The 15498-nt window shown below is 38.0% G+C and overlaps 1 protein-coding gene across 2 annotated transcripts; it reads left to right on the plus strand.

Annotated features, from left to right (window-relative positions):
* The first annotated feature begins 11910 nt into the window (after nucleotides 1-11910).
* Nucleotides 11911-13371, plus strand: Npy2r (neuropeptide Y receptor Y2). Of its 2 annotated transcripts, XM_013029835.1 has the most exons (2): nucleotides 11944-12032; nucleotides 12372-13371. In XM_013029835.1, exons 1-2 carry the CDS (start codon nucleotides 11944-11946, stop codon nucleotides 13090-13092), a joined length of 810 nt encoding a protein of 269 aa, XP_012885289.1. In that variant the 3' UTR covers nucleotides 13093-13371. The 2 variants fall into 2 exon arrangements, with proteins under 2 accessions (XP_012885288.1, XP_012885289.1); XM_013029834.1 differs by having other exon boundaries at nucleotides 11911-13371.
* Nucleotides 13372-15498: the final 2127 nt, after the last annotated feature.

Consider the following 15498-nt stretch of genomic DNA (forward strand, 5'->3'; position numbering starts at 1 on the left):
ATATATATATATATATAGCCAGTCCTGGGGCTTGAACTCAGGGCTTGGGCATTGTCCATGAGCCTCTTTTTGCTCAAGGCTAGCACTCTATCACTTGAGCCAGAGCACCACTTCTGGCTTTTTCTGAGTAGTTTATTGAAGATAAGAATTTCATGGACTTTCCTGCCAGTGCTGGCTTCAAACCACCATCCTCAGATATGAGCCTCCTGAATAACTACGATTACAAGTGTGACCAACTGGCCCCTGCTACAAAGGCAATATTTCTACTTCTTTCTTTGACCTAATCTTGGTGAGAGAAGTGAGTGATGGTAAAGGTGAATGTGTGAAGGTAGTCACCAAATTGAGATTTTCACAAACCAGTTAGGTGGATTTCTTAAAATGTTTCAGTTTTGAAGACAGGTGTCTTATTCAGGAAAAGCAAAAGCAACCAGTCATTCAAAGTAAAATGTGTGTTAAATCCTAAATGGAGGATAAATTTCATTTCTCTGTTGTTTTGTTTCTATGGATTTAAGGATTTTGGTTTTGTTTTGCATTTGTAAATTGCAGATTCAAAGTAATTCAGCAGGATTGTAAGCAACAGGCACGTTTTGCTGAAATTTTTTTTTTATATATCCATCCTGATCATCCAATTAGTAGGGAACCAAACTAAAGTGTATTTAAATGCAAATGATTCATGGCTCAAATTTTAAGAAAGGATAAAGGAAAGGATATTTCAGAATTTAATCAATGCAAATTTTTATTGAATTATATGAAGCTTGCACAGAGGAGCAATAGCAAAAGAAGAAACACACACCCTTTTAGAGTTTTCATTTTATTTAATAAATGTTTACTCTTGTAGCATATAGAGATATAATTTGGTATATGTGTTTTGAATCATGTCCTGAAAACAAATTTAAATTTTAATGATTTTCACAGCAGTTAAGAAAAATTAAAGCAGCCTCGAGATAACTTAGTATTGATGTCTCCTGAGAGATGGGAAGTGGAAGCTTCACATAATTTTCAATTTGCAGGTGGCAAAATGGCTTACTCAAAGGAAAAAAATGTGAAACATGAATGAATAAAGCTAATAAGATTTATTTCACAACTCCCTATCTCATAAAATTTATGCAAACATTTTGCACAACTCATCTAAACAATTTTTTACCTTTTTACTTTTTTTTTTTTTACCAATATTGGAGATTGTACAACAGACATGCTATATTTACTTAGTCAATGCTCTCCTCCCTGAATCATGCTTCTATCCCACTCTTTTGCTTCTTCTTACAATATATTAATCTAGGGCCTTGTATGTGCTAAGCTAATATTCTTATCTTGCACCATATTTCCTTTCATTTTTACTTTTTTCAGTTAAATTCTTGGGCTTTTTGCCCAAGTCAGCCTCATTCAGTGCTCAAACGATCATCTAGCATATTCCTCCTGAGTTGGTGGAGGAATGTTGTGGCCGCAACATTCAGTTTATGGCTGAGATAGAGCCTTGGTAACGTTTTCCTTGGGTTGGCTTGGAACTACAGTCCTCCTAATTTCTGCCTTAAGTGGCTAGTATTATATATGTTTACTTCTGCCCTAGGCCCCACAAAGATAGACTTCTAAATAAACACATTAATAGTTTGACCCATTCTTGGCTTTATTCAGAACTGCCAATTTGAAACATACTATTTCTTTGCATTTGGCTGAGATACGTGATATTGATGTAGTGTAGAATATCAATTATACATGTTAAAGCACATTTTAACTGCTGAAGTCATTAATCTCAAACAGAATATATTATGGGCGTATGTACAAAATTGATTTAAATAATAAAGGAATGACCAACACAACAAAACTTATTAAAAGTAGAATTCCAAAGATAGATGCAAATAGAGTCACTGTAAGAAAGGATCATTTATAAAAGCTAATACATTCTATTTTCTTTCAGGCAAAAATTATCTGCTCAGAAAAAAAATTAAATATAATTTTCTGTAAAGTTTACAAAACTTTATGAAGACTAGGTTCTGATCAATACTAAATAACAAGTTAAATTAAATGTTACCATTCCCTGAAAAGTCAATTAACCTATAGGCTCCTATAATTATGCTGTAACAGATTGAAAGAGCATGTACTAGCTTCCCTTGCTTTTTGTGATTGTTCTTGCTTGCTAACAAAGTTCCCCTAAAGTTTGTGACGGCTATTTTACTTTCTTATTATAAGTCATAAATTGTCTTCATGAAAATCACTTCACTGACAAAGGCCGACTCAAAGTTAAAGTAAAAGGATATAAAAGCATTTTCCAAGCAAGTAAAAGCAGTAGCTATACTCATCTGACAGTGTCGGCTTCAGGCCAAAATTACTCAGAAGAGATAAAGAAGTCTCTACATATTAATCAAGAAGACATAATGATTACAAATATTTATACAATGAACATCAGTACAACCAATCTCATAAAATAAACCCAATTGGACCAAGAAGATACAATAATAATGGGTAACTTTAGTACCCTACTTTATCAGTAGATCATCCATATTAAAAGAAATCAACTAGGAAACTTTATTTCTTATTTATTGTTTATTTAAGATTTTATTATCTTTAAGTAGCTGTACAAAAGGGCTTTAATTCAACATGTCAGTTTGGGAGTATAATGCATCTTAATTAATGTCATCCCTTTAATCATTCTCCCCTATTTATCCCAAATCCACTCATTCCCTCAATTTACATAGCTTCATTTTCACATGTATACACTGACTATTATGACTGTATTAGGGCATCCTTCTTCTCTCCATTTATCTGCATGCCTTTCTCTTGAACCCCTTCCCTGAAACTATACATTTCAGCTTTCTGGTATTCATTTTGTTAAACTGTAAGTTATCAATTACACTATTGGAATCTTTTCTTGCACATACCGTATTTTGCGTAATATGTTTGCATATATGTATAAGCTTGCATATATTTATAATTTACACTGAACTTTAGCATATGAGAAGAAACATATTTTTGTCTTTTTAATCCTGTCTCACTTCACTTAACTTTTTCAGTCTCATCTATTCCCTTTAAATGACATAATATTATTTTTCCTAGTGGATGAGCAAAATTCCGTCACATATATACACTCTGATATGTATCGCATTGTCTTGACTTATTTGCCCATTGAAGGGCATCTGAAATATTACCACAAATTGGCTATGGTGAATAGTGCAGCACTGAACATTTATGCCAGTGTATCTTGACTCGCATTCTTTTGGGTAAAAGCCCAAGATGGGTATTTCTGGATTGCAGGGTATTCTATGTCTCAATTTTTGAGGAATCTCCAAACTTACTTCCAGAGTGGTTGCACCGGTTTACATTCCCATCAACAGTATATTAAGGTTCCTTTTCCTCTATTTCCATACCACCATTTTTGTTGTTTGTATACTTCCTAATAGTTGTTCCAACTGGGGCAAGTGGAATCTCAATTTGTTTTGATTTGCCTTTCTTTTATGGCCAGAGATGGTCAACAAATAGTTATGTGTCTATTAGCCATTTTTATTTCTGAGAAGTCCCTATTTAGCTCCTTTGCACATCTATTAATTGGATTATCTATTCTTTGAGAGTTTAGTTTCTTGAATTCTTTGCATCTTCTGGATATTAGGCTCTTGTCAGTTGTGTAGCTGGAAAAGATTCCTCCATTCTGTAGGATGTCTTTTTAGCTTAGTATCTATACCCTTTCCTGTGCAGAAGCTTTTTACTTCGATGAAATCCATTTTGTCAATTCTCTCATAAATTTGCAGAGACCCTGAAACTCAGAAAATTTCTGCCTATACCAATAAATTCCATGTTTCTCCTACGCCTTCCTGTAGTAGTTTCAAAGTTTCATGTCTTACATGGAGGTCAACAAAGAAACTTTGGAGTTGTACTTCATCATAGATTAAGTGGATGGAACCAATGCCTACAGAATATTTTCTTCTCAGTTGTGAAACAGATATTCAAGAAGCAAATGAGCTTTTCCTAAAATAGATCACATTTTAGGCCATACATTGTGTCAGCAAATAAAGTTTGAAATGATTTCTGATATTTTACCAGGTAATAATGGAAGACCTTTAGATATCTAAAATATGAGAAACTACAAAAACTATACAAACATATTAAAACTGAATAACATATTTTGGAATGGTCAGTGGATCATTGGAGAAACATACTATCAACAGAGACTGAGAACAAAATTAAATATCTAGGAATAAGCCTAAGCATGAAGAACTACAATGAAAACTATTAAATAATAAAGACATAGGAGAAGACACTAGAATATGGAAAAGTTTTCCATGTTCATAGATCTATAGAATTTATATTGTGGAAATGACTTTATTACTAAAATGATCTACATCTTTAATGTAATCCGCATCAAAATTCCAATGACATTCTTCACTGATACAAATAATCCTAAAATTCATATGGAATAACAAAACTCTAAATATCCAAAGTAATCCTGAGTAAATTGAGCAATTCCAGAGGTATCATAATACCTGATTTTAGATTATACTATAGAGTCATAGTGACAAAAAGAACATAGACCAATGGAATTATCCCCAAATTAGCAAGACTCAGAATTGGGCCCAAATAGTTATAGACATCTCATTTTGAATTAAGATACATAAGTTGGAGAAAAGAAATTCTCTTCAACAAATGCTGGGAAAACTGGAAACCCACATTCAGAAGATTGAACATGAATATCTATTTCTCATCTTATACAAAATCAATACAAAATATATCCAACAAAGTATACCACCCAACACTTTAAAAATAGTATAGAAAAATGGACAAAGAATTTCAAGATAAAGGGATAGGGACAACATTCTGTATAGGACTCCAGTGGCTCGTGAAATAATAGAGAAAAACAAATAACAATTTTTAAACATGCAAAATTTCCCAATTTATAAAGCTCATGATCAGAAAATACCTTCTTTCTTGATATTTGTTTTTATGGTTGTTATTTCCCGTCACTGTTAACTCTTCACAAACTGTAACTTATTGGACAGTTCATGCTTTGAATATGCAAACATTAAGAATCTTGGAACCTGTAGAATAAAATGTGCAAGCAAGAGTTAGTTTCCTAAGGTAAAGAAAATCACTTGGAAATGGGTCTGTATAGAACATCTTGGATATTTCTGGTTCTTCTGATGTCTGTCTTACTTGAAAAGCTTAAGTTCTCATTTGTTGATGTTGTTAAGTCATGCCTATATTTCTATAGGCTTCATTCTACACCAGCTGGAGATTTATCTCAGAGTACACTGTACCAAGATACCTTACAAATGCCATATAATAGTGTGTGGGATAACTCTCACAGAATGATAAACCTAGCCCTCTTAAAAGGAGACTTGAATCTCCTAGTTTTAGTAGAGAATACTAAATCAATTCATTTTTCTTAAGCATTTCAGAAAAATTGCAAGTGAGCCAGTAAATCTATTCTCATTTCAGAAATTTAGAAAAAAACAAACAACACAGCTACAAAATAGAACTGAATATAGAAACGGAAAACAATTTGTGCAAGGCTCAGGCACAATATTGTTAAGGAAAGACTGGTTCCCAGTTGTAAGCTTATGATTTTCTAACTTTGACAGGCTCTGCTAGCCCTCTAAAATACGAAAGAGGGAAATAGGGGCTATCTATCAACGACCAGAGGGAATAGCTGTACACAAAGGGATTGGAAATGGCTCCCTCCTGGAGCTTTGAGAATCAATCATAATTGGTAAACTCAGCCTGCAAGGCTCAAGGCTAGAGCGTCCAGGACTTGGAAACAAGATCTGTGGAGAACATTCCAGAGACAAGGGCTCCTCAAAGCTCCTGTGGTCTCATAGGGACCAACATCGATGGATCAAGGAGTCAGCTAACTGACTCTTAGAAGAAAAAGAGATTTTCAGTAAAAAGGGCTTTTATTGAAGTCCCTGAATTTTCCTTTCTTTGCCTGTTCCAGCTTTTGGCCAGAGTGCTCACAGCAAGCTTAGTTCTGAATCTGCACCACTCAATTTAGAAACTGTCTGCTGCCACTTGTTAGGGGAATTGTTACTTCAGGGAAGCCAGAATCTCAAGTCCCTGTCCTTTCTGCCTGACAGCCGCGACTGCGACATACACACATACGCGAAAATAAGAAGCAACTCTCAGCTGAGAGTCCTGGGATTTTTCTCAGCTCCGTTAAGGTGGGAGGTTCTATCTCCAGCCCTTCTCCCGCCAGCCCGGGAGTCCTGATTGCACCTGGTCCTTATGGATCGCGCAACCGGACGGCAGCTCCATCGCCTGTTGCTGGCCATCTCCACCCCGCCTCTGTCCTTTCCCCTGTGGGTTTGGTGAACCTGGGGTTGGGGAGCGGGGTCTGTAGTCCCCGTGGATCTGTCTTGGGTGGATCATCTTTTGCGGATCAGGGGAGCAGAGAGCAGGGGCGAGAGGTTCCTTGGAGAGAAAGGAGGTAGGGGTAGTTCAAGGCTACAGAATACGCACTTGGGGGCGTCAAGGGGAATGGAGACCGCGACTGCAGGTGGCGGTGGGGACCTGCGATGTTGAGCCCTGCTGCTTAGGGTCCGGGTGAGCGGGCTTCCAAATCTGGGCGAAAAGGGGACGTTTCCCTGGTCACAGAAACTTCCCACCCAGATCCCTCCCCGGCAGGGCCAGCGCTTGGTAGGTGCTGCACCTGTTTCCTTTCCTTCACGGCAGGGCTTTGCCTCTGGCCACTCCCCAACCTCCCCCCCCCACCGTCGGGTCCTCACCCGCCCACCCAGCTGCTCAGTGCGGCGCAGTGCGGTCGCCCAGCGCGCACCGCCAGCCCAGAGGTCGGAGGCAGCAAAGCTGAGCAGCGCCACCCTCCCAGCCACTCCGACTCCTCCAGCAGTTCAGGCTGCCTTTCCATGCGCTGCTGGCTAGCTCTGACCCAACAGAACAAGACTTGCTTTGGGGACCCCCCTCCTCATGGCTCTCCTTGGTGGTGATCTGGAATCATCGATTTGACCGGCTGCACACTTCCTGCTACATCTCAGCGCAGCTCCAGGGCCCTCCCAGTAAGTTCTGATTTGTTTTCTGGGAAAGCTGACCTCCCCAAAGAAGCTGGGGTCTTGTCCTGTGAGGAGGGTTTAGAGGAAGTGTACATGAGCTAAACCCCTCACCACTCCTGTTGGGGTGGAAGGTGGGAGGGAAAGAAGGAGTTATACTAGTCCCATTTTCTACTTTTACTAGAATGATTTTTCCTACTGAAAATTATTGATTATCCTTTGATCTTTCATCACTCTTTCCACACAGTTATTCTCCTTGTTTCTGACTACTGACTAGGCTCTAAGAATTAAATACCTGTCTGACGTGCAAGGTCATGTTCAATTCTCTAAACAGTTCAAGGGCAAATACATTTATCTAAGTATGTACCGGTTTTCCACCAGAAGGATTCACACACTACTAGGAGCATGTGATGATCTGGAAGGTGACACAGAATGCTTTAGACTGCTTGCAATAATTATACAGCATTCTTAACTCATTGAAATAGGCAGTACTGCTTTCAGAGAAAGGACAGGAACTAGAGTGCATGAAAGAGATTTGTTGATGGGATCCAGAAAGACCTAGTGTTCTCTTTACACAAATAATCATGTCTCCAAGGCAAGATTTTGAAAGGTCCATCTCAACACATCTAGGACTATCTGGTGAAGGAAACTGGAAGGAGTCTGGCAGGATATCTAGGATTTGTTTGGTCCCACTGAAGAACAAAATCCTGGAAGTTATGCTTGGTAAGATGTGGACCTCTAGAAAGATGAATCCAGGACAATGCTACAGCTGACAGAAATGCTGCAGATTCTTGGGTGTAACCATTCAACTGCATACTCACTCAATTGAGGTACCTTGAATCTCAAACAAAACAAAACAAACTTGAACATGTTTTCTTTTCAACAAAGAAATGTTTCTGCAACAAGATCTCTGGGATTCATTTGCTTAGAATATCTGTACAATTGCATGCTTCTTAGATGTCTTGGATAGCAGATGTTCCATTTATGCTTTATTTCAAATAAAAGTTTGTTCTTTGTTTATGATTTAACTTTTGTGCTTTGGAGCATTTAATGTGGCAACTTTTTCTCTGTGCTCTTTATTTCCCCTTCCACTTTTCCAGAAGTGTTGTTATGAATGATACGTTCTTTCTTGGATTTGGGTAATACTGTTGTCCTGCCTAAAAACCAGCCGTATGCTTAAGAACAGTTAACAGTGTCCATATGCTACTAGCTGATTGATCAGTAAACCTTCCTTCAGAGAAACTGTAAAGAAAAGGTCTATGAAAGAAAGAAATCAGAACTGAAACAAAAGAGCAAAATAATCCAAAAAAATCAAATATATCTTTTTCCAACATTCTTAAATTTCATATTATTCTGAATTTAGTCTGTTACAATCTCCAAACTTTAGAGTCTTGTTAATTCAGTTAATTATATGTCCAGTCTCATTGTGCTTGGTAAATTTAGTTTCTTTCTCAGTGTAAAGGAAATGCTACAGCCTGTCATGCACAAACCACACACACACATATGCATACACACATGCATATACATATATAATTTCTATTCTCTGAGTAATTAAAGAATGGAGAAAATGAAAAAGAGGACCTAGTCTTGGAATAAATTATTTGAAATCTGTGCAGAAGGAACTGGAGTTTTCTGGGAAACACTTAGGCCCTTCTGGGTAGGGCTTGTGGGAGGGTGTGGCAACTGGTTGTATGACAGGGACAGAGAAGAGGAGGGAGGGAAAGAATAGAGAGGTAAAAAGAAGATGAGACATAGAGAGAAATAAACACCTTAGGAAAGTTTCTTTATGCTGTATTTGGACTGACATTGTAAAAGATTTTGATCAGAAACAAATTTAAGAGAGTCTTAGGGCAATTTTCTTGTAGAAACAGATGTCTTTGCAAGAACAAGAAAATAAACATGAAGATGTCATGCCAGAGCAAAGAGTTCTAGTTGGCACTTACAGAAGATATTTGGTGAAGGACAGGATCAAAACTATATTTTGTACTGAACAGCTGACAGCTGGCGTCAATTGTCAGTAAATTGTGCTTAGTTTAGCTTCTTTTTTAAAAAACTATTTCATATCTTTGATGTACTAGTTAATGTGCTGTGGATTAAATAATCAATGAAGAAGATCTGGTTTCTGCCTTCAAAGAGATTGCTTGTTGGGTGGACATAAGGAAACACTCATGATGTATATGGTATGTGTAGTGGTAGAAGTTAGCATTTCAGCACAGGGAAGGCAGAAAGCCATGAGAATGGAAGAGATATTGTTGAGATTAGGAGCAGCTCAGTTTGGAAGTGAAGATGGGTATTAGAATGTAAAGAGAAGTGAGAGCAGTAGGTAGGGATGGTGTCCAGCTATAGATGTCATACTAAGCAGCTGGAATTTTCTTTTACAGTCCTTTGTAGGTGCAGGTGCAGGCCTCTTCATGGGAGAATAAAGCAATCAAAATGCACTTGGAGCAACCCATGAAATATGAAATGCATCCATCAGATGCAAAGAACTGAATACACAAGTACAGATATTGGGGCTACTCAGGGATCAGCAAGAACAGGGAGTTATTCCTACCTCCACCTGAAGAGAGGTGGCAGGGAGGGGGCGGGGAGGTTCAACAAGGTGGTATGACCAAGATCCAGAAACCAAGGCCATCCGAGGAAGCAGAATTATAAAGGAATCTATCCTATGGAAAAGAGAGCCTTGGAGGACCAATGAGTCACTTCTCCAAATAAGGGAGAGAGAGAAAGGAGGGCAGAACTTGTTCCTACTGCTTGCCTCCTTAGTGACTTATCTCTATCAGGAACCCTGACTTAGAACTCTGCATGTGCCCTCTGTGAAACTCAGTCCTCCTGTGGTATAAAAGAGAGATCAGGGAAAGGTGGTGGGTGGGGCTGGGTGCACACAGATACAGCCAAGCAGTGCCACCGGGCTCGAAACCTATTTCTGAATTCAGAGCAGCAACCTTTGTCACAATGTGATAAATTACTGGTAGGATTTTGCTTCTTAATGTTCTTTATACTAAACAAATACATCTTACAATAAAAGCTAATATGTTATATTATTTGAAGCAATCTGGACTGTTTAGGGAAACCATATGATCACAAGGGAACTCTGTCCAGTAAATGTAACAGCCTTAGAATAGGAGTACTACTTTACTGTCTGATACCCACTGCAAAGCCTCACTCATACATAGACTCCAAAAGCCTTGCCAAATACATATTTGAATAAGTGTAACCATCATATACGTCCTAAATACCAGTTTATCTGTTAAATACATGGATTTCTGAGTAAAAGCAAAAGAGGAAGAAAAATGTCTTATAAGACTATTTCAGTTATTATGGTAGGAAATAGAAGGGAATAAGCTACTATAGTAAAAATGATTAGAAGAGACAGGTGGAGGAGAGGAGTAGGCAACCAGGCTAAGGGGTCTTTTAAGTATGAGGACTGGAGGAAATAAGAAAATCTATAATGGCTACTTCTCTTTTGGTCATTTGGTATTTGTGCCAATGGGAATTGTGTTGATTGAAACTTGTCACATGGACGGAGGAAAAAGTATTGGGGTTAGGAATTCTAAGTAAAGTGTTCAACATTTTAAATTTAGGAGCTAGAGAGAGGTGGGATTTATATTTGAGGATAATTTTATATAATAACACTGTAAGATTCTTTTCTATACAGGCTCACTTTCCCCCCATTTTTGTTATCAGGTATTAACTTAGGGCCTTACATTTGGGGCACTTTACTACCTGAGCCATATTCCTATCCCTTTTAATTTATTTTACATTGTTTTTGTTGTTCTGTTTCTGAGGCTTGAACTCCATACCTGGGCTCTGTCCCTGAGCTTTTATGCTCAAGGCTAGTACTCTACCACTTGAACAACATCCTCAGTTCTGGTTACTTTTTGGTTTGTTTTCATAGCTAACTGGGGAAAAGAGTCTCATGGATGTTTCTGTCCAGGCTGGCTTTGAACTACTATCCTCAGATCTCAGCCGCCTGAGTAGCTAGGATTACAGGCGTAAGCCACCAGCACCTGCCTTTATTTTACTTTCTAAATAAGTTTTCATGTTTTTGCATAGGCTGGTCTTGGAATATGATCTTTCCCAGGAATATGATCTTTCCCACTTAAACTCCCATGTAGCTGAGATTACTGGTGCACACTGGCACACATGGCTTTTTGGTTGAAATGGGGTCTCACCAACTTTTTCCCAGGGCAGGCCTCCGAAGGCAATCTTACTGAACTCTTCTAGGATTACAGGTAAACATCACCAAACCTAGTTGTAGAAAACTGACCAATGCACAAGAAAATATAGCCATGCAACAGAGTCTATTTTGAATTAGCTTTGATTAGTATTTCTAAAATTTGGCACCAGGCTCAGAGGTTAATTTTGTCCCTTTAGTTTCATAGTTTGATTTTATATATTTAGTTATAAGTTCAAAGCAGTTAAAAGTTAAACTTCATTGAAAATTAATTTGGTGAGTTTGTAGCAGGTATAAAATGGATGGTTTTCAATATTTATCCCACTTAAAATGAAAAGTAGCATTCCTAGATCTGTTTCTTGGTTGTAGAAAAGAAACTTGCCTTATGGCACCATTGTATACATATTAAAGGCATGATTTACCTGAAGTAGAGTAATTAAGGAACATGTTTTATTAAGATAAAGCACTATGCCATTCTGGAGGTCAGAGAAAGCTAACTAGAGCCTTAACCCAAAACTACAATAGTTCCTTTGGGATATTTCGTTGCTTCCCTCTGTTTTCTTTATTTCCTATGTCTTGTTCTCTTTCTTTGAGGAGATATGCTTTATTAGTGTGTACAGTACAGAGTGCAAGTTTTGATTATGGTAGTTCTATGTGTATCATGTGCATTAATCATACCCACCCCTTCTAGGCTCTAGGCCCCACATTTTTTCCTGCCATTTTTTTCCTGCCATTATGACCTCTTCTTGTACTACCTGTAGGCCAAGTGGAGTCCTGCTGAAAATGGGCCCAATAGATGACGAGGTGGAAGAGAATCAGACAGCAGAAGAGGTGAAGATAGAGCTGTATGGGCCAGGGCACACCACTCCTAAAGGGGACCTGGCCCCTGACCCTGAGCCCCAGCTCATAGACAGCACCAAATTACTGGAGGTGCGGGTTGTCCTCATCCTGGCCTATTGCTCCATCATCATGCTTGGAGTAGTTGGTAACTCTTTGGTGATCCACGTGGTGATCAAATTCAAGAGCATGCGTACAGTAACTAACTTCTTCATTGCCAATCTTGCTGTGGCAGATCTTTTGGTGAACACCCTGTGCCTGCCATTCACACTCACCTACACCTTAATGGGGGAGTGGAAAATGGGTCCTGTTCTGTGCCACCTGGTACCCTATGCCCAGGGACTGGCTGTACAAGTGTCCACTATCACCTTGACAGTAATTGCCCTTGATCGGCATCGGTGTATTGTGTACCACCTGGAAAGCAAGATCTCCAAACGCATCAGCTTCCTGATTATTGGTATGGCCTGGGGTACCAGTGCCCTGCTGGCGAGTCCTCTGGCCATCTTTAGGGAGTATTCATTGATTGAGATTATTCCAGACTTTGAGATTGTGGCCTGTACTGAGAAATGGCCTGGTGAGGAGAAGAGCATGTATAGTACTATTTATAGTCTTTCCTCCTTGCTAATCCTATACCTTTTGCCTCTGGGCATCATATCTTTCTCTTACACTCGGATCTGGAGTAAGCTGAAGAACCACATCAGCCCTGGAGCTGCAAGTGACCACTACCATCAGCGAAGACAAAAAACAACTAAGATGCTGGTGTGTGTGGTGGTGGTATTTGCGGTCAGCTGGCTGCCCCTCCATGCCTTTCAGCTTGCCGTGGACATTGACAACCAGGTCCTGGACCTGAAGGAGTACAAACTCATCTTCACTGTGTTCCACATCATTGCCATGTGCTCTACTTTCGCCAATCCCCTTCTGTACGGCTGGATGAACAGCAACTACCGGAAGGCTTTCCTTTCAGCCTTCCGCTGTGAGCAGAGATTGGATGCCATTCATTCAGAGGTATCTGTGACTTTCAAGGCTAAAAAGAACCTAGAAGTCAAAAAGAACAATGGCCCTACTGACTCCTTCTCAGAGGCTACCAATGTCTAAGGAAACAGGTTGGAAATATAGAGCGAATTCTGACCAGAGCTGTTGATCTGGTTGAAGCATCTGCTTGGGGTTGCATGTCCATTTCCCATTTTAAGTACTGAAGAAAATATTCATGGAAGCATCTGTGATTGGTGTATTTTCTGGAAAGCTGGCTAGCAGAGTCTAAGTGAAAGTACTCACATTCAAAGATAAGTCTACAAAAGGTTGCTCAGATGATAGGTTAAATAATGAGCAAAAGTAGTGAGAAATACTACTATTGTTTGACTGTGCCAAGAATTAGTGAAATTGAACAATGAATGTGAATTTTCAACATGGCTAGAATAGGAGTAAGCTGGCTGACTTTCTCATCCCCTCAGGACCTGCCTGGGATGTTGCGTACTTTCTTGTTCCTCTAAGGGGTACTTGGCCATACTGTATGGTCCATGTTTAGTCTTCACATAGATGAAATCCAAAGGAGAACACTATAGGTAAACATTGCTAACTGACTGAATGACTTCATGATGAGTTCAAAGGGATAAACTGAAATATGCTAGATGATACTTTCATCATGATGGAGAGAATTCTGAATACTCAGTGGTCAGTTGTTTTTACAAATAAAATACACATTTGGAGAAATAGTTTAGAAATTGGAACCAAAGGCTGAAACTCTCAGACTTACAAGATGTGTAAATCATTATTTAATCTCTCATTTAAGTCATTCCTACATATAAAAATACTGTAAACAATGTCTTATGCCTGTAATCCTAGCTGCTTAGGAGACTGAGATCTGAAGGTCATGGTTTGAAGCCAGCCTGGGCAGAAAATTCCTTGAGTCTCTTATCTCCAAGTAACTATCCAGGCTGAAGTGGTAGAATGCTAGTTTTGAGCAATCAAGCTCAAAATAGTGCGCAAGCTCTGAATTTAAGCCTCAGGATTGGCACAAAAAATTGTTTAGCTAACAAATAAGTAAACAGTTTACTATTTTATATGATTGTAAGTTGGTGTAACTTTTCAGGCTATGTAATTTCAGTTGTTCTTGTGTTGAAGAGAAGTTTGTGCTAATAACAAAATCAGATTAGATTTTTTTTTTGCCATTTCATAGTTATGAGCAATTCTTATACCAGGATGTAGTTCTAATATTCTTACAGAATACTATAGTGTTTTTTTCCTTTAGAAATTATTTTCCCTGGACCCATTCATTGTAAATAAAATATAATTTTATTTAAATGGACCTATGTATAAAGAAATACTAAGAAACTATTAGAAATGTTCCATTTAAACCAGTTTTAAGGCCATTTAACCTTTCAAAACTATTCTTCTGTACTTTTGACTAACATGAATGCATAAGAAAACTATGCCAATAAGTGGTAGAATGTATATGCTAGGGTACTTTTCACTGATGTTATGAATACAGTTTTTAATTTCAATAGCACTAACCAAAGATTGGTTTCTTATTATTCAAGAAAAATAAATGGGATGTTAAAATAGTTGCTGTTATTTGGATGTTATACAAGAAGTGTCAGAGTAGTTCTCTTTCTGTAAATATAGTGGAATTTGAATATAGTTCTTCCATTTTATGTAAATTCAACATGAGTATTACATTTTGTTATATTATTAATCATATGGATAGTTAAATTTCATATTGTGTCTTTTATTAAATTCCTTCCATGAAAGAAATTGACTGGTTTTGAAATAAACTATATTTTTGGAATAGTGAAAAAGGGGAAATAATAGAATCAGATTAGTAGGGAAAAGAAGAAGACCTCAGCAAACAATTAAACACACACATGAACACACATATATATGTCTTTGAAATATCATATTATTGAAGAACACATTTTTCTGTTTGGTTCAGCATAATTGTTTAGCGAGAAGCTTTGCTCATTTTATATAGAAGTTACTTTAAGATGTTAATAGAAAATTGTTGCAAAATTTTCTCCCCTGGGAGAATTGCTAGCCTGTGAGAATGGTGTATAGTACTTTGTGTCCTGCTGTGATAGTAAATTATTAATGTTGAGTTTATGATTCAATTAATATTATTTCTGGTCCAACTAAATGATCCAACTAACTATGTCAATGCATCTATTAAATATCTTTTCATGTAGTGATTTAATTATTGGAATAAAAATGTTTTCTGAATCAGAAAATTGTGTGGAACTTTAGTCATGTCATAGCTTTTCTATCCTGTACTTCCAGCTGTCCATGGATCTACTTATTACTGCTATTACTGTCAACATTGTATCAAGCTTAGTACTTTCTTTATACCATATCTTCTTTGATGTTTAGCTCTGAACTTGTATCTCTACCTGCCAATGAAAGGAGTTGGAATGGGTTCCACCCATTCCTCAAACAAAAATGTCCATTGCAGTGCAAATTCCCTGCCAACCCTTTCACAACTGTGATTGCTACATACTAGTGTCCTAGCAT

This window comes from Dipodomys ordii, unplaced genomic scaffold, assembly GCF_000151885.1.
Source record: "Dipodomys ordii isolate 6190 unplaced genomic scaffold, Dord_2.0 Scaffold123, whole genome shotgun sequence".
NCBI lineage: Eukaryota > Metazoa > Chordata > Mammalia > Rodentia > Heteromyidae > Dipodomys > Dipodomys ordii.